The 20,066-nt window shown below is 44.0% G+C and overlaps 1 protein-coding gene across 3 annotated transcripts in view; it reads left to right on the forward strand.

Moving 5' to 3' along the window:
- Aplip1 (JNK-interacting protein Aplip1) overlaps positions 1 to 20,066 on the forward strand; it is a 437,635-nt gene that overhangs the window by 410,458 nt on the left and 7,111 nt on the right. For 2 of the 3 annotated variants that reach the window (XM_068393055.1, XM_068393039.1), the window contains exons 5-7: positions 5,957 to 6,133; positions 6,591 to 6,751; positions 6,878 to 6,997. In XM_068393055.1, the coding sequence (XP_068249156.1) occupies positions 5,957 to 6,133; positions 6,591 to 6,751; positions 6,878 to 6,997 (458 nt within the window). The remainder of the gene's footprint in view (positions 1 to 5,956; positions 6,134 to 6,590; positions 6,752 to 6,877; positions 6,998 to 20,066) is intronic. The other variant, XM_068393047.1, reaches the window with a different exon arrangement.

Here is a 20,066-nt window from a genome sequence, read left to right on the forward strand (position 1 = left end):
GCTTAGATCTTTCCAACAATAAAGATCTACAGGACCTCCTTAAGTCTTTTGAGACCACGAAGAAGCGTCGTTTGGTTACACCTGGTTGGAATTTAGACGTGGTACTAAGATTCCTTATGTCAGACAGGTTCGAACCGCAACAATCAGCCTCCCTGAAAGATCTCACCTTAAAGACTCTTTTCCTGATATGCTTAGCCACAGCTAAAAGAGTCAGTGAGATTCATGCCTTCAGCAAGAACATCGGATTCTCATCCGAAACGGCTACATGTTCTACAACTTGGTTTTCTAGCCAAACACGAGCTGCCTTCTCGGCCTTGACCAATATCGTTCGATATTCCAAACTTATCACATGGTTGGAAATAAACTAGAAAGAGTCTTATGTCCTGTAAGAGCTCTTGAGTTCTATTTAAAAACCTTTACGAGGCCCGTCTGAAGCTTTATGGTGTTCAGTTAAGAATCCATCTTTGCCTATGTCAAAGAATGCTTTATCCTATTTTATCAGACTGTTATTACGAGAGGCTCATTCCCATCTGAATGAGGAAGACCAAGCTTTGCTGAAGGTAAGGACACACGAAGTTAGAGCTGTCGCAACTTCAGTGGCCTTTAAACAAAATAGATCTCTGCAAAGTATAATCGACGCAACCTATTGGAAAAGCAAATCAGTGTTCGCGTCTTTTTATCTTAAGAATGTCCAGTCTCTTTACGAGAACTGCTACACTCTGGGACCATTCGTAGCAACGAGTGCAGTAGTGGGTGAGGGCTCAACCACTACAATTCCCTAATTCCATAACCTTTTTAATCTTTCTCTTGAAATGTTTTATTTTTGTTTTTGGGTTGTCCGGAAGGCTAAGAAGCCTTTCGCATCCTACTTGATTTGGCGGGTGGTCAAAGTCATTTCTTGAGAAGCGCCTAGATTAGAGGTTTTGATGAGGTCCTTTAGTATGGGTTGCAACCCTTCATACTTCAGCTCCTAGGAGTCGCTCAGCATCCTATGAGGATCGCGAGGCTCAGTAAGGAAGACGTACTTAAAAAGGCAGAGTAATTGTTCAAGTCGACTTCCTTACCAGGTACTTATTGATTTTGTTTGTTATTTTGAATAACTGCTAAAATGGAATACAAAATACTTAGCTCTTAATGTAACACATAATGCTGGTCTCTACCCACCCCCTTGGGTGTGAATCAGCTATATGATCACCGGCTAAGTTTAATATTGAAAAATGTTATTTTCATTAGTAAAATAAATTTTTGAATATACTTACCCGGTGATCATAAATTAAAGGACCCTCCCTTCCTCCCCAATAGAGACCCAGTGGGCAGAGGAGAAAATTGGTTCTGTGTTGACATGGAGTACTTGAGTACCTGCTCGACAGATGGGGCTGTTGATGTACACCCCCACCTGTATAGCGATCGCTGGCGTATTTTGTCCTTAGGTTTTTCTGTCGGGCAGCAGAGCTGACAGCTATATGATCACCGGGTAAGTATATTCAAAAATTTATTTTACTAATGAAAATAACATTTTACTAGTCCTGACTTGCCTACCTCCTTTGGGGACCGGGCCAGTGTTTATGTTGTCACTTACATGTGAGACTATGCTTCTGCATAGGAGGAGAGCCCGCCTGACAATAAGTATAGCAAGGTGTGCAGGCAGACTCCCTTCTTTGAGGAGGTTTACACAACTACAGGCATTCGCTAACAACCCATAATAGGAGGCCAATACGAACTAAATCAGTTGCGCATGTGTGCTTGCTCAAGGCAAAACCTCCAAGGTAATTTGCTGTAATATGGCTTACTGCTGACTGTTTGCGGCTGCCGCATACAATGATTATGCCCAGGGGGCACAACAAGTCTCATTAGAGGCCGAGTTTCGTGAAACTTAATCCTTTGGAGTTACAGTATTACCTTGTAAGTAGGTTGGCCAGGGCAGCAGCCACCTGTTGATATACTATCGCTAGAGAGTTATTGGGTCCTTTGACTGGCCAGACAGTACTACATTGGATCCTTCTCCCGGGTTACAGCTCATTTTCCTTTTGCCTACATATATACTGAATAGTCTGGTCTATTCTATACATATTCTCCTGAGATTACCAAAGAATTCATCCTTGCTTAAGGGGTTAACTACTGCAATATAATAGTTCAGTGGCTACTTTCCTTTTGGTAAGGGTAGAAGAGAGACTCGCTATGGTAAGCAGCTCTTCTAGGAGAAGGACACTCCAAAATCAAACCATTGTTCTCTGGTCTTGGATAGTGCCATAGTCTCTGTACCATGGTCTTTCACTTTCTTGGGGTAGAGTTCTCTTGCTTAAGGGTACACTCGGGCACACTATTCTATCTTATTTCTCTTCTTCAAATTCCATTCAAGAGGTCTTCATGATATAGTTAGACTTCAAGGATACGTACTTCCAGATCCCCATTCATCCATCCTCAAGGAAATACCCAAGATTAACATTAAGCGGATAGATATACCAGTTCTAGGTGCTTTGCTTTGACCTGTCAATAGCATTTCAGGTGTTCACTCGGACCGTTACCCTTGTGTCCACCAGGCCTTATCTAGATGATTGGCTAGTTGTAACAAACTCGAGGGAGACCCTTCTCCTCCATCGAGGAAAGCGTCTCACTTTTCGCCAGGACTTGGGGATTTTGGTAAATTAAGAGTGGTCGTCCCCACAATCTTCACAAGAGATGGTATATCTAGAGATGAAGATAGTGACTAAACTAGGCAAAGTCTTCCCCTTTCAAGGAACGAGTAGAGAGAATTTAAAATGGCAGCTTACCCTTTTCTTTCTTAGGATAACTTGACATAAGTTTTTTGGCAAAAGCTTCTGGGACACTTAACCTCTGGAAAAGTTGGTTCCCAACGGTCGTCTATGCATTCGCTCTCTGCAATGGCAACTGAAGACTTTTTGGTTTCAACACCTTAACCCATCAAACACCCTGGTGCCAGTAGGTCCAGAGCAGAAGAGAGAGTAGAGTTGGTGGGTGTAAGACACCAATCTGCTCAGGGGAGTAGACCATCTCCTCTCCATAATTGTTGCTCTTCACAGATGCATCAAAAGAAGGGTGGGGGGCTCGCCTGTTGTACCTCACAGCATCCGGGTTTCGGTCGGAAGCTGAGTGACAGTGCCGCGTAAGCTTACTGGAAATGAAGGCAGCCTTTCTAGCCTTCAAGTAATTCCATCAGCTCTTTTCAGGACACTTCGTAGTGCTGATGAGCGACAACACTACAGTGGTGTCACATAAAAACAAACGTGGTACTTTTTCACAGCACCTTTGCCATTTCGCTGTGGAAATTCTCAGATGGATTGACCACAACTCGGTAGCTCCATCCTGGGCAAAAAGAATGTGCCGACAGACAATCTGAGCAAGACGCCTTCCAACATCCATGGGACGGAATAGATGTCTACTTTTCCGCCCTTCTACCTAGTAAGGAGGCTTCTAAACAAAGTCAGGGCATCGCAAGATCTCTGGATGACCTTAGTAGCTCTGCTGTGGCAACAGGCAGAATGGTTCCTGGATCTTCTGCATCAGCTCACGAAGGCACCGAAGGTGCTCCCTCCACTTCGCGATCTATTCAGACAACTACATGTGAAGGTTATCCATCAGGTGATTCCATTGGTTTGTCTTCACACCTGGAGGTTATCCTGGAACTCTACTCTCAAAGTAAGGCTTTTCGAGACCGGTTGCAAAGAGAGTCATCTGCCGCAGGATATGAGGCAAAGTGGCCATTCTTTTGTGATTGATGTCATGGACGATGTATCACTCCTCTATATGCCACTATCCCAACGATAGCAGAGTTTTTGCTATAACTCAGGGAGAACATTGTTTGGTTTCAGCAGTGAAATGCTATCGCTTGGCCTTAATCCTTGTTTTTAAAGTGGACTGAGATAACATTTCCTTCTCGACCTAATTCTCTCTCCTCGTACGGAATTTTGAGCTCGCCTGCCTTGAGTCAGAAGTCAGACCACCTCCTTAGAATGTAGTGAAAGTACTATTTTCACTGAAAGCAGCGCTGTATGAACCTCTTCGTCATGCAATAGATCGAGACTTGACTCGGAAGACTGTATTTCTGCTAGCCCTAGCCTCTGCCAGTAGTCAGCGAGCTAGATGGTCTCTTCTATGACATTGCCCATTCAAAGGGATGGGGGCAACTGATACTTAAGTTTTGTCCCTGAGTTTGTGGCTAAGACTTGGAATCCTTCTGTAGCGGATCCTAGATTCGGGCCCTTCTATATTGAGAGTCTCTGTTCTGTAACAGATGATCCAGACCTACTATTACTCTTCCCTGTGAGAGTGAGGAGGAAATACCTAAAAGAACTTTCAGTCTGCCCTTAGATCAGCAGGCTCTTTGTGAGCATGTAGAAAACCAAGAGGAAGATCACGAAGAACTCCATATCTTCCTGGATTAGACAGGTAATCGAGAGTGTCATACAACCAGGCCCCTAGCCTTCTGGTAGTCATCCCTGTGCTCACGACATCAGGGATATCAGTACATCCATGGTGTTTAAAATGAATTTCTCTGTGACACGGGTACAGCACTGCAAACGGGCGTGTGGAAATGGCAAACAACGTTCACCACTCGTTACCTGTAAGACAACCTGCAGGAACCTGGATACAGTACATTCATCTTGAAACCTGTGGTGCTGCACAAAATGTGGTCAGTAACACCTCGGCTCCCTTGTAGGACAATAGCAGTTGGGTTTGGGCATATGTTACTCATAAGTAAGTCTAGAGTGGATATGTGAGTGACTGGCCACTTCCTATTTTATTCTCCCCTCTTGAGGTCTATCATCTGAGAAACTTTGCAAGCCGACTACCTCTAACTTGCAGGTGAGTACCATCGTCCCTTGTGTAACCTGATATTTGTTTATATATTTGTCTCCGTTCTCCGAGCGAGGTGTTAGGGTGCCCTCTAGAAGTTCGTGCAAAGCACAGTGTGTCACCCTGGGACAGTCGCCAGCCAGTTGGTTTTGGACTTCCACAAACCATTGAGTGAGTCTCCATTGTAAAGAGCGTAAAGTGTGTATGTAGTGTCAGAACAAATGACAAATTTTGATTAATTTGTATTTTTCCTAACTACAAACCTGGAACTCTTTACACATACTGATCTCGTCATCTCCTTCCTTTGAAAGTACTGCTGGAACTGCAAAGTGACAGTTTGTTACTAGTGCAGGTTTGAGCGGGGGGATTGGTTTACACCCCCGCTAACCCCCTCCGCTAACTAGTGGAGGTTAGTTATACCTTGCAAATGCTTTGAAGACTAGTTTTAGCTATTGGACAAATATATCAACACTGGTAAGAGCTCCAGGTTTGTATAGTTATGAAATACAAATTATTCCAAATTTTTCCCATTTGCAACAAAAACATACTTCATAACCAGTTCCACTCATGTATTGTAATTTTTAAACCTATTTTTTTCAACTTCTGCCGTATTTCGTGCTCATGTTGTGCAGTGTATGTAATTTATTTACAGTATGATATCTATTTTTAAGAAAAAATTATTTGTGCAATAGAAAAAAAAAATCTGGTGAAACAATGACTTAATATTTCTTTCAATATACTTCTTTAACGAATATTATTCTCAGAAGTTTACGAGATTCCTAGTCAAAAATTAGTAGCCTTAACTTTTTTCAATAATTGCCCTTTTTTTTTTATTTTACTATTTTCTATACAGGTGCAAGCTTAGTGACCTCTCAGGTTCCATTACTTGGTTCTAGTCCTTAATCCTGTATTTCATTCCATTCCCATTTTACAAAGCTGGAATAATGGCTCGTATTTTGTCACTGAAAGTTGAAGCAACATTTACAAATGAAAATTTTGTTTTCTATCAGTTAGTCATATGTTCTTCTACCTGGACTACGAGTTCAACATTTCAACATATCAGTCAGTAAGCCCACCCACAAAAATACAAGTGTCCATACCACTCAATCAATCGCAATATTTTCACATTATTCTTTGGCAGAATCCTTATCTCCGATGTCTCCAGGATCCGGTGGTGTGCCCTTCCCTCAACTGGAACTCCTAGAGGCAACACATAGAGGCCTCTACAGATTCATTCCAAGACACCATGATGAAGTTGAGATTGAAATTGGAGACCCCATCTATGTGCAGAAGGAGGCAGATGACTTGTGGTGTGAAGGTGAGTTAGATTATAGTATCCAATCAGATATGCGAGTGTTAGTGTGTTTGTGTTGCAAGGAAATACTTTTTAGTCCATCCATTCTTGAAGGCCTGCAAATGATTTTTTAATGCCCCTGTGTCTAGAATAATCTCTCTTTCTTCTTCACCTAGTGTTTTTATCATCTCTTCTTACCCTCTTTATACCTACAAACTCATCATGACCCTGTCAGTGGCTTTCCTGAACTCCTATATTTTTACAGAGTAGATGGAAGATTAAAGTTTATAAACGTCGTCGTTATAAAAGGATTGCGTGGGGATAGTTGTCTATTATTAGGTTGAATATGTCAGGATAGATATCAGTTTGAAAGGAATTCTGGATGGTGAAAATGGGTCTCAGGATATAACATAATACTTTATGATGTAATATAATTGATATTTATATTGAAATACAATTTATTATTGATATCATTTTTCAGGTGTGAATCTTCGGACTGGTCGGCAAGGAATCTTCCCAGGTGCCCATGTGACTGATGTTGATTACTCAGATTTTGACCCCAGTGTACCTAAGGTCAAGAAAGAAAGATATCTTCTTAATTACTTAGGGTCAATAGAGACCCTATGCCATAAAGGCAATCAGGTAATTCCTTTTATATTATTGAAATGGATGTTTTATTTTCAAGTAATTATCATGATAATGTTCATAAATAAATGCTAATTAGTAATTGATAGGAATTGATGGTAATATAAAGTATATGGTTTACAGGTTTTATGTCAGGCTGTAAGGAAAATTGCAGGAGGAGAGGAATCGGTACAGCATCCTCATCCGTGTATTCTTGAAGTTTCAGACCAGGGCATCAGGATGGTTGACAAGAGTAAACCTGGGGTCAGTAAAGATTTCTTTCAAGAAAAACTATATTTTGATTTTTTTCTAAATATTTTTGATATGTTGCTTTGGTATACAAAGCTTTGATGAATTCATTTTTGAAGATTTGGACAAAATAATTTTGTCCCATGCTTTGATTTACATATAAAAAATTAGAAATTACAAATTATTTATTGATAATGTGTAGCTTAATTTGTAGCTTTAAAGACTTTATTATTTAAAAAAGTAAAAGAAAATGATAAGATTATCGTTAGTAATGTTATACTGTAATCATTACGTAAACGCATACAGCCACAATAGAAACTAAATGAAAAACTGCAAATTTCATTTTTAAATATTTAACTTAGCCGGTGAATATATAATAGCTGCTGCTCCAGCGGCTCGACAGAAAAACACACAAAAACTCGCGAGCGATCGCTATGAAGGTTGCGGGTGTGCCCACCAGCGCCAACTATCGGCCAGATACCGCATATGCATGTAAACAAGCCTCAATTCTTCTCTGTCGGCCTTAACGACAAGACGTATCATTACTCGCTGTATAACCTGGAGTTTTCTCAACATATTTGGTGAAGTACTTCCTTTTTGTTTGAGCTTTCGCAGTGCAGGTGTTTTATCCTCAACTTAAACTCTTGAACTCTTTTTTGGACAGATTTAATTGTTGATGACTTTGGATTGTTTTTTGGATTTTCTTTGACTATTTCAAAATGGCGGACCCATCTCAAATTCCTAGATTTCGTAAGTGTAATGCTAGGGATTGCAATAGGCGTCTTCCAAAGGCCTCTCTCGACCCACATACTGTGTGTTCTAATTGTCGGGGTAAAACCTGTCAATTAGGAGATCGGTGTGAGGAATGCGTGGGCCTTTCGGAATTCGATTGGCTCGAATATGACAAGTATTCTCGTAAGCTAGAGAGAGATAGGGTGAGGAGGAGTTCCTCTAGATCAGTAGATTTTTCCTCTCCCCATGCCCCTGAACCTAATCCTTCCCCTGTAGTAGTTGTGCCTGAACCCTCTACTAGCACTCAGGAACCATCAATGCGGGATATGTTACGTGCCATTCATGCTTTGGGTGAAAGAGTTGAGTCGTTAGCTACAGATCGTAATCAACTCATGGCTGACGTTAAAGAGCTAAAGTGTCAGAGTGCCACAGCGGAAAATCGTGGGAAAGTGATTAGTGCGCTAAGTGTTTTCAGTGTTGCGACCGAGGGTTCGTCTGTGCGTGCCTGTCGTTCGCCTAGTCCGAGACCTCTTGCAAGCTCCCAAGCCCAGGGGAGAAGTAATGTCGTACGACTTATGGGTTCGAGAGGCCTTGATCAGCGAACAGACGTTCCCTCTATGGTAACAGGCGTGTCTCATCAAGACCGCCCCTACCATAAGACGAGAGAGATCATTTTCTCCTCGTCATCCGAAGGCTTTTCGCATAAGAAACCGTGGAGCAAGGTTTCAAGGCCCTTGAAGCGAAAGTCGGTCCCTTCAGGACAGGTCCAGCGTCCTGGTTGTAGCCATTGGGACAGCTCTGACCCTTTGCAGTCATCGGAAGACTGCTCGCCGCCTAAGCAGAAACGTTACACAGGCTCCGAGAGTCTTGGTGTAGGCAAGGTTGTGCAGTCTCAGACGTTACCCTCGTCTTTTACCGCACCCATTCCCGTTGATCCTAAATGGGTTGTACTGCAAGACATGCAGATCAAGCTCGCCTCCCTTATGGAAGACTATTCTGCTGAAAAGGTTCACGATGATCCTCGCCGCTTAGCTAATCGAGATCCTGGCCTTCAGCCGCCAAAACGAGCCTTTGCTCGTCCTGTTGACGTTGGCGTTACTAAGTCACGTCAGTCTCGCTTTGTAGAGCCTCACTCGATGCAGTCCCGTGTTGACTTTCAGCCGCATATGGACGTTCAGCCGCTTCCTAATGCTCTTGTTGACGTTCAGGACATTCGCCAACCAGCGGAGTTGACTTGTTTTGACGCTGAGCGTCAAACACCGCAGTCAAGAGTTGTTTTGACTGCTCAGTCTAGGCAGTCAAAGCAGTCTCGAGTTGACGTCGAGCGTCCTCCCGCTCCTGTTGTTGTTGACAGTCAGGCTGTTAAGCAGTTACTTGACGTAGCGTCCTGGACTGCTACTGATGCACCAGTGCGTGTTGACTCTGCGTGTCAAGCATTGCCAACCCCTTTGCTTGTTACTCAGCAGTTGTCGGACGAAGATCCTTCAGATGAGGACGTTGCTGACCCTCATCATGATGATCATCCTTCGGATGTAGACGAACCTAGAACGGTTCCTCCTTCGATGGACTTTAAGAAAGTCATGTTAATTTTCAAGGAGCTTTTTCCCGATCACTTTGTTACCGTTGCTCCTCGTTCGCCACCGTCTGAGTTTGCTCTAGGCTTACCCGCTAACATGCCAGCCTTTACTAAGCTAGTGCTTTCTCGCTCTTCCAAAAGGGCTTTACGACTTTTAGGCGACTGGTTGGATACCAGGAGGAGTTTGGGGAAGACGGCCTTTGCCTTCCCTCCTTCAAAGCTCTCGTCTAGATCGAGCGTCTGGTATGCCACGGGAGAAGTTCTCGGCTTGGGAGTCCCAGCCTCTGCCCAGGGTGACTTCTCAAGCCTCGTAGACTCTCTCCGCCGCCTAGCCATGAGACGCTCGAAGATTAGTTGGTCCTCCTCGGACCTTGACCATCTGCTGAAAGGCGTATACAGGGCCTTTGAAGTTTTCAACTTCCTTGACTGGTCATTAGGAGCTTTAAGTAGGAAAATCTCGTCTGCTGACAGAGATGTTTCCTTACTTATCATGTCATGTATGGATAAAGCCATCCGCGATGGTTCCAATGAGCTCGCCTCCACTTTTACGTCGGGAGTCTTAAAGAAGCGAGATTCCCTTTGCTCTTTTCTTTCGGCAGGAGTTACTCCCTGTCAGAGATCAGAACTGCTCTTTGCTCCCTTATCAACGTCTTTGTTTCCGCAACAATTGGTTAAGGACATAGCTTCTTCGCTTGTGCAGAAGGACACCCATGACTTGATGGCGTCCTCTGCTCGCAAAGGGACTCCTTCTACATCCTTTGCTGTAAGACCCAGGATCGAGACTCCGGCTTCCAGATTTATCCCGCCCTTTTGTGGCAGAGCTCCCAGCAGGGGAAGTGCTCGTGCCGAGGGAAAGAGAGGTAAGAAGAGAGGAGCCAAGTCCTCACGTGGCAGAGTCTGACTGCCCACAGCCTCAGACAGCGGTAGGAGCCAGATTGAAGAACTTCTGGCAGGCCTGGGAGAAGAGGGGCGCAGATCAACAGTCTGTTCGGTTGCTCAGAGAGGGGTACAAAATTCCGTTTGTACGCAAACCTCCTCTAGTGACAACTCCCATAGACCTCTCTCCCAGGTACCGAGAGGAGTCAAAGAGACAAGCCCTAAACCAAGAAGTGTCTCTGTTGCTAGAGAAGGGAGCGGTGGTGAAAGTCTCGGACCTTCAATCACCGGGGTTTTACAACCGTCTCTTCCTAGTCCCAAAGAAGACAGGGGGTTGGAGACCGGTGCTAGACGTCAGTGCGCTCAACGTTTTTGTTACGAAAACAAAGTTCACTATGGAGACCACGAAGTCAGTCTTAGCAGCGGTCAGAAAGGGAGACTGGATGGTCTCTCTCGACCTACGAGATGCGTACTTCCACATTCCTATACACCCAGATTCCCAACCGTTTCTGAGGTTTGTTTTCAGGAATGTGGTATACCAGTTTCGGGCCCTGTGCTTTGGCCTCAGTCCTGCTCCTCTCGTGTTTACGAGGCTCATGAGGAATGTGGCAAAATTCCTCCATTTATCGGGAATCCGAGCCTCCCTGTACTTGGACGACTGGCTTCTCAGAGCTTCGTCCAGTCATCGCTGTCTGCAGGATCTTCATTGGACATTGGATCTGACCAAGGAATTGGGACTTTTGGTCAACCTAGAAAAGTCCCAGCTGATTCCATCCCAAACTATTCTATATTTAGGGATGGAGATTCGCAGTCCAGTTTTTTGGGCTTTTCCGTCTGCCACCCGAATAGATCAAGCCCTGCTCAAAGTCCAGCTAATGCTGAAGAGAGAACGGTGCTCAGTCAGGAATTGGACGAGTCTCGTAGGAACTCTATCATCCCTGGAGCAGTTTGTCTCGCTAGGAAGACTGCACCTTCGGCCTCTCCAGTTCCATCTAGCCTTTCACTGGAACAAGGACAAGACGTTAGAGACGGTCTCAATCCCGATCTCCGAACCAGTAAAGGCATGCCTGAAATGGTGGAACAGCAATATCAGTCTGAGAGAGGGTCTATCCCTAGCAGTTCAGAACCCAAACCACGTGTTGTTCTCAGACGCGTCGGATTTGGGTTGGGGTGCGACCCTGGACGGTCGGGAATGCTCAGGTCTGTGGACCTCAAGTCAGAGGAGCATGCACATCAACGGCAAGGAGCTTTTGGCAGTCCACTTGGCCTTGATGAAATTCGAAAGTCTCCTTCGAAACAAAGTGGTAGAGGTCAACTCCGACAATACCACAGCTTTGGCGTACATCTCCAAGCAAGGAGGCACCCACTCCCTCACGCTGTACGAGATCGCAAGGGACCTGCTCATTTGGTCAAGAAATCGAGGCATCTCCCTGTTAACGAGATTTATCCAGGGCGACTTGAACGTCTTGTCAGACTGTCTCAGTCGGAGGGGTCAGGTAATTCCCACGGAATGGACCCTCCACAAGGACGTGTGCAAGAGTCTTTGGGCGACTTGGGGTCAACCCACCATAGACCTCTTTGCCACCTCGATGACCAAGAGGCTTCCAATCTATTGCTCTCCAGTCCCAGACCCAGAAGCAATACACATAGACGCATTTCTCCTAGATTGGTCTCATCTGGACTTATATGCATTCCCACCATTCAAGATTGTCAACAAGGTACTGCAGAAGTTCGCCTCTCACGAAGGGACAAGGTTGACGTTGGTTGCTCCCCTCTGGCCCGCGAGAGAGTGGTTCACCGAGGTACTTCGATGGGTGGTAGACTTTCCAAGAAGTCTTCCTCTAAGGGTAGATCTATTACGTCAGCCCCACGTAAAGAATGTCCATCAAAGCCTCCCCGCTCTTCGTCTGACTGCCTTCAGACTATCGAGAGACTCTCAAGAGCTCGAGGCTTTTCGAAGGAGGCAGCCAGTGCGATTGCAAGAGCGAGGAGAGCTTCTACCATTAGAGTATACCAGTCGAAGTGGGAAGTCTTTCGAGACTGGTGCAAGTCAGCATCTGTGTCCTCGTCCAGTACCTCTGTAGCCCAAATCGCAGATTTTCTTTTACATCTGAGAAATGTTCGCTCCCTCTCAGCTCCCACGATTAAGGGCTACAGGAGCATGTTGGCTTCGGTCTTTCGTCATAGAGGCTTAGATCTTTCCAACAATAAAGATCTCCAAGATCTCCTTAAGTCTTTCGAGACCTCTAAGGAACGTCGTTTGGCAACTCCTGGATGGAACTTAGACGTGGTCCTAAGGTTCCTCATATCAGACAGGTTTGAGCCATTACATTCAGCCTCCCTGAAGGATCTCACCCTCAAGACGATTTTCCTAGTGTGCTTGGCTTCGGCTAAAAGGGTCAGTGAACTTCATGCCTTCAGTAAGAACATCGGCTTTTCTACAGAAAAAGCCACTTGTTCTCTTCAACTTGGTTTCCTGGCCAAAAATGAACTGCCTTCTCGTCCTTGGCCTAAATCTTTTGATATTCCTTGCTTATCAGAGATCGTAGGCAACGAACTGGAAAGAGTGTTATGTCCTGTTAGAGCTCTTAAGTTCTACTTAGCCCGTACTAAGTCCTTACGAGGTAGATCTGAGGCATTATGGTGCTCAGTTAAGAAACCATCATTGCCTATGTCAAAGAATGCTTTGTCATATTTTATCAGATTTTTAATACGAGAAGCTCATTCTCACTTGAATGAGAAAGACCGATGTTTGCTTAAGGTTAAGACGCACGAAGTAAGAGCTATAGCAACCTCCGTGGCCTTCAAGCAAAATAGATCTCTGCAAAGTATTATGGACGCGACTTTTTGGAGAAGCAAGTCAGTGTTCGCGTCATTTTACTTAAAAGATGTCCAGACTCTTTACGAGGACTGCTACACACTGGGTCCATTCGTTGCAGCGAGTGCAGTAGTGGGTGAGGGTTCTACCACTACATTACCCTAATTCCAATATCCTTTTTTAATCTGTCTCTTGAAATGTTTTTAATATTGTTTTTTGGGTTGTACGGAAGGCTAAGAAGCCTTTCGCATCCTGGTTGATTTGGCGGGTGGTCAAAGTCATTTCTTGAGAGCGCCCAGATTAGGGGTTTGATGAGGTCCTGTTGTATGGGTTGCAGCTCTTGATACTTCAGCTCCTGGGAGTCTTTCAGCATCCTAAGAGGATCGCTGGGCTTCGTGAGAAAGACAGACTTACAAGGCAGAGTAATCGTCTAAGTCAACTTCCTTACCAGGTACATATATATTTGGGTTTTGTTATATTATAACTGTCAAAAACTCTAAGCATATACGCTGTAAACTTAATTAACTCTGGTCTCTACCCACCACCTTGGGTGTGAATCAGCTATTATATATTCACCGGCTAAGTTAAATATTTAAAAATGATATTTTAATTATAAAATAAATTTTTGAATATACTTACCCGGTGAATATATAAATTAAAGGCCCTCCCTTCCTCCCCAATAGAGACGCAGCGGGACGAGAAGAATTGAGGCTTGTTTACATGCATATGCGGTATCTGGCCGATAGTTGGCGCTGGTGGGCACACCCGCAACCTTCATAGCGATCGCTCGCGAGTTTTTGTGTGTTTTTCTGTCGAGCCGCTGGAGCAGCAGCTATTATATATTCACCGGGTAAGTATATTCAAAAATTTATTTTATAATTAAAATATCATTTTTTATTTTTCCTAGTTATACAAACCTGAGTCATTTATATAGGGTTACTTCTAGTTTCGTTATTTACGACTAGACAGTCAAAAAGAAATCGGTTTGATTACATCATGCTCCATTACTAGGCAACTGTTGCTCATGATGCACTATGCTTGATTCAAGCTCTTAACCACAACACTCATCTGGTCAAAGACTTGTGGGGTGTTTGAGGCGGGACAAACTTCTGAGTCATGAGTTCAAAGTGAATTATTTGTGAAGAGTGTAGTCGGTTCGTAAAGAGGCAGGGCCTTATGTTTCATTCTTGAGAGCTTTGCCAGGGTGAATTGATATGAACATCAAGTGTTGCATGTTATCAATATCAATGTATCATCTAATATATCAACCATTTACACAATTCAAGGAATTCTTACTTACATTAGGGTGGATTCCAAGTGAAGACTTCAAGTCTGATCAAGATTGCCATCTGCCTTAGTATTTATTACATATCTTTATAATGCAGAGAATAACAGATGCCTGGGATGAGAGCAATTACTTGTCCCTTAAGAGCTTAGAGTTACTTTTTATTGTGCAGCAACAATAGGGCTCATAGAAAAGGTGTCTAAAGACGTGTGTGTACAATCTCTAAGGTAATATTGTTCAGTAACTGGAAAACAAACCAAGGCGATTTATAGGGGTATTACTTTTGGCAAGGGTTAACCACCCATACCGCTAGTAAGGGGGGGTTAGAGGGGATAGTAGCTACCCCTCTCACTCACACACATGTGACTGTACTTCACTTTGCTTTTCTTGTGTATGTGTAAGTGCTTTCCCTGCAGCCATGCGTACCTGCCCTGGACCCGAGGGCCGCTCCTGCAGAACTTTTATGTCCACTGGCTTGTATGGGGTAATGGTGTGACATAGATAACAAGTGTAATGAGTGTCGGGAGTGGTCTGCTTCTTGGTGGGAAAGGTTTGGGTGATGACGAAAGAACAAGTCTAAAAGGGATTCTTCTCCTTCAAAGGTTTCCTCGAAGCAGAAGCTGCTTATTCCGCCGCCCGGCCTTCCTCCGAAGCTGCTTCTTCCGCCTCCAGGCCTTCCTTTGAAGCTGCTACTTTTGCCCCCTGGCCTTCCTGTGAAGCTGCTGCTTCCGTCCCCTGGCCTTCCTGCGAAGCTGCTTCTTCCGCCCCCTGGCCTTCCTCCGAAGCTTCTTGACCAGTTTCCTCCGGTGAACCGTCAAGCAGTAGCACAGACCCTTTTAACTCCTGGTCAACCTTGGTCCTCGAGAGACGGTGTCGCTTCTCTAAGCGAAGCAGCCCCGCCTCTCCCCCAGAGTAAGGCCTTGTCTCTTTCTCCTATTTTGCAGATTTAGCCATCTCTGGGATTGCCCGGTACGCCCTCCAAGGAGGTGTTGCTGCAACTCCTTCAGCGATGTGCGAAGTGACATCGCTCATCTTCTTCGGAGGTGGATCCTTTTACTCCAGTGAACCATGTGGTGTCTGATGAGTAATCTGCTTCCCTGCCACCAGAGTCCGTTCCTGCCTCTTCTTCAGCTCCTTCTGCTACTGCTGAAGACTGCTATTCCGCCATCTCCGACCATCCTTCGCGGGCGTAGCAAAGTCCAAGTCATGTCTCTCGTGCGGGTGATCACCTCTTCTCGTTTGCGAGAGACCACCACCTATAGAGACTCCTCTTCGGAAGCCTGCTGACAATTGGCTTGCTAATCAACCTGCTCCTGCGGAGGCTCTTCCCCAGGTCGTCACCCTCGTGCTCGTCTCTACCTCTTCGCCTCGGACGTGCGCGGCTCTTCAGCACCCTCTGTGCAGCCATCTTCATCGGACGATCTTCCTCCTTCTGGTTCGCATGGTTACCGACCTCCACCTGTATCTTTGGACTCGCCGAGGTCTCGTTGTTCGCCAGTCTTGCGACGCTCAACAGACCACCTCGCCTCGTCTCCTACTTGTCAACGAACCTTGGTTCGTGTCTCACCTTCGGGCTTGACTGCTGCTCGTCGTTCGCCATCTAGGATCCATTAGATATCTGCTTCTGTGATCTTGACCTTCCAACGAGCACATCCCTTCTCCCAGTCACTGATCGGTAGTACGCCGATCTCTTGCTAGCCAATCTCCGACGCACCGATCTCCGACGCACCGATCTCCAGCTCGTCGATCTGACACACCAATCTCCAGCTCGCCAATCCCTGATTCATCGCCGATTTCACACTTGCTGATTGATGACTCGTCGATCGCCGACTCGCTGATTGACGACTCGTCGATCGCCGACTCGCTGATTGACGACTCGTCGATCGCCGACTCGCTGATTGACGACTCGTCGATCGCCGACTCGCTGATTGACGACTCGTCGATCGCCGACTCGCTGATTGACGACTCGTCGATCGCCGACTCGCTGATTGACAACTCGTCGATCGCCGACTCGCTGATTGACGACTCGTCGATCGCCGACTCGCTGATTGACGACTCGTCGATCGCCGACTCGCTGATTGACGACTCGCTGATTGACGACTCGCCGACTCGCTGATTGACGACTCGTCGATCGCTGACTCGCCGACTCGCCGACTGCCAACAGCCTGGACCTCGCCAGCTCAGGTGACCTTGTAAGTGAACGGAACACTCCCAAGTTTTGTTGCAACTTTGTTCACCCTAACATGATTTAAGGGAATCATACGATGTCACACCATCCATCTATGTAATACTATTTACTCTTAAAGCTCTTACGCTTTAAAGGTTTAAAAGCCGCTCATGAATGGCACAGGCAAGGGTTAGTGACATTGCCCTATCAAGCAGGACAATGCCCTAGAGATAGACCATATTATTATTATTATTACTAGCCAAGCTACAACCCTAGTTGGAAAAGCAAGATGCTATAAGCCCAAGGGCTTCAATGGGGAAAAATAGCCCTGTGAGGAAAGAAAATAAGAAAATAAATAAATGATGAGAATAAATTAACAATATATCCTTCTAAAAACAGTAACAGCGTCAAGACAGATATGTCCTATATAAACTATTAGCAACGTCAAAAACAGTTATGTCATATATAAACTATAGAAAGACTCATGTCAGCCTGGTCAACAAAAAAGCATTTGCTCCAACTTTGAACTTTTGAAGTTCTACTGATTCAACTACCCGATTAGGAAGATAATTCCACAACTTGGTAACAGCTGGAATAAAACTTCTAGAGTACTGCGTAGTATTGAGCCTCAGGATGGAGAAGGCTGGCTATTAGAATTAACTGCTTGCCTAGTATTACGAACAGGATAGAATTGTCCAGGGAGATCTGAATGTAAAGGATGATCAGAGTTATGAAAAATCTTATGCAACATGCATAATGAACTAATTGAACGACGGTGCCAGAGATTAATATCTAGATCAGGAATAAAAAATTTAATAGACCGTAAGTTTCTGTCCAACAAATTTAGATGAGAATCAGCAGCTGAAGACCAGACAGGAGAACAATACTCAAAACAAGGTAGAATGAAAGAATTAAAACACTTCTTCAGAATAGATTGATCACCGAAAATCTTTAAAGACTTTCTCAATAGGCCAATTTTTTGTGCAATTGAAGAAGACACAGACCTTAAATGTTTCTCAAAAGTAAATTTGCTGTTGAGAAAAATTTTGAAAGTCATACAAATTTAAAGAAACATTATCAATACTGAGATCCGGATGTTGAGGAGCCACCGTCCTTGACCTACTTACAATCATACTTTGAGTTTTGTTAGGATTCAACTTCATACCCCATAATTTGCACCATGCACTGATTTTAGCTAAATCTCTATTAAGGGATTCACCAACCCCAGATCTACATTCAGGGGATGGAATTCATGCAAAGAGAGTAGCATCATCTGCATATACAACAAGCTTGTTTTCTAGGCCAAACCACATGTCATGTGTATATAGTATGAAAAGTAATGGGTCAAGAACACTTCCCTGTGGAACACCGGATATCACATTCCTATACTCACTATGGTGCCCATCAACAACAACTCTTTGAGGTCTATTACTTAAAAAATCAATAATAAATGCTAAGAAACGACCCACCCACTCCCAACTGTTTGAGTTTGAAAACAAGGGCCTCATGATTAACACGGTCAAAGGCAGCACTAAAATCAAGGCCAATCATACAAACTTCTTGACCACAATCAAGGGATTTCTGTACAGCATTGGAGATTGTAAAAAGGGCATCGCATGCTCCAAGGCCTTTACGAAAACCAAATTGCAAACTAGGGAGTAGATGATTACCTTCAGCAAACCTTTTAAGACGTTTTGCTGGAAGACGTTAAAAAACTTAAGATAATATGGGAGTTATGGAAATTGGGCGGTAATCAGTGGGACTTGAGCTACCACAAACACATTTACATAGAGGAGTAACATTACCAATTCTCCAACAAGTGCTAAACGCTCCTCTTCTTGCTAACTTGCGCAAAATAACAGATAACTTTGGAGCTAAGAAATCTGCTGTCTTTATAAAAAACAAAGGAAAAATACCATTTGGGTCTACACCTCCATAAGCATTAAAGTCCATCAACAGAGCTTTAATCTCATGAGATCGAAAAGCTAAACTAGTTAGTTTAGCCTCGGGAAAACAGGAATGAGGAAGTTCAAGTTTTTCATTACTCTGTTTACTGTCAAAAACATGAGCCAAAAGGGTTGCCTTTTCCTTTGGACAGTGAGTGACTGAGCCATCTGATTTAAGTAGAGGAGGAACTGTTGCATCTACACCAAAGAGTGCAGATTTAAGGGTAGACCACCATTTATGTTCCTGAGTTGTACCAGAAAGTGTTTCTTTTATGGTTAAATTGTACTCCTTTTCAGTTGAGGCATAAACTCTCTGAGCAAAAGCTGTTCCAGGTTAAATCTAATCTGTTACCCTTTCAAAGGTGATAGGCCTCCTGCTTCTCCAAATAAGCACGTTTACAATCATCATTGAAACACGGTTTGTCCTTCACTCGGTACCTTAGCACACGAGAAGGGATACGCCTATCAATTATGTTGACTAGATTCTCGTTCAAAGGGACAACAGGATCTACACTACTATATAATTGTGACCAATTCAAGCACAGAAGATCATGCAAAATCCCATTCCAGTCTGCTTGGGATTTCATAAAAATTTTACAAGAGTATGATATATCAGGGACAGGCTGCTCAGTCTTCACTACTAATGAAATCAAGGCATGCTCAGATGTCCCGACTGGAGAACCAACCTTACTAGTTATAGCACCAGGGGAGTCAGCGTATACGAGGTCCAAGCAATTACCAGACCTATGAGTAGCTTCATATATGATTTGCTCACAGCCTGATTCAGAGGCAAAGTCTAAAGCTCTTAAGCCATGGCGATCGGTAGGAGAGATAGAACTTAACCACTCCCTATGGTGACCATTAAAATCACCAACAAAGACAAAAGAAGCCTTTCTATCATCTTGTATCTTAGCCATAATGGTAAGAAGACAATCAAAGATAGAATCATCCATGTCTGGATTCCGGTAGATCGAACACAAATAAAAGTGGTTATGCCTGCCACAGACTTTTATTACCTGAATCTCATGACATCCACATTGATAGCAGGACTTATGAGAAGCTGGGTACTCGGTCCTAATATACACCGCCATTCCCCTGGCCCTAGGGATGGCATCACGTTTCAACCTTCTTAAAAAAACTGTTAAAAGGAGCTCAGATGAGTGCCTCATATTAGAAACCAAAGTTTCTGAGCACAAAAGAATATCATACTGTCTGGACGCAACTGTAAGGTCTTGGATATTTGCATAAAGAACACGAATATTGCAATACAGAAGATGACATTGACGAAATCTAGGACGTACTGGGCCCGGATTTCGCTCAATGTCTCCAGACAGCATAAGAATTAATAGAAATAAAAAAGAGACATCATACTTAAAAACTAGATTAACAAGAATTATAACAAAAACAATATGTACAGAATTATAAATAAAGTGATTGATGATACACATAGACTAGTAAAAAGTCGGAAAAATTGGTCAACATGGAGGAACCGATACACCATGCAAGGCTAAATACCCTCCAGGATAGCCACTTCAACTGAAGGGAGGACAGTAAGGATGGTTTTGAGAAGAGAAAGAATCAGAAAAAGGAAAAGACAACCTCTTTATAAACCACCAGGCATCCATGACCCTTCTATTAAACCTGCCCAACACACCATTTCAAAAAAACAAGAGGAAGAAAAAAA

Source organism: Palaemon carinicauda, chromosome 1 (genome assembly GCF_036898095.1).
Source record: "Palaemon carinicauda isolate YSFRI2023 chromosome 1, ASM3689809v2, whole genome shotgun sequence".
Taxonomy (NCBI): domain Eukaryota; kingdom Metazoa; phylum Arthropoda; class Malacostraca; order Decapoda; family Palaemonidae; genus Palaemon; species Palaemon carinicauda.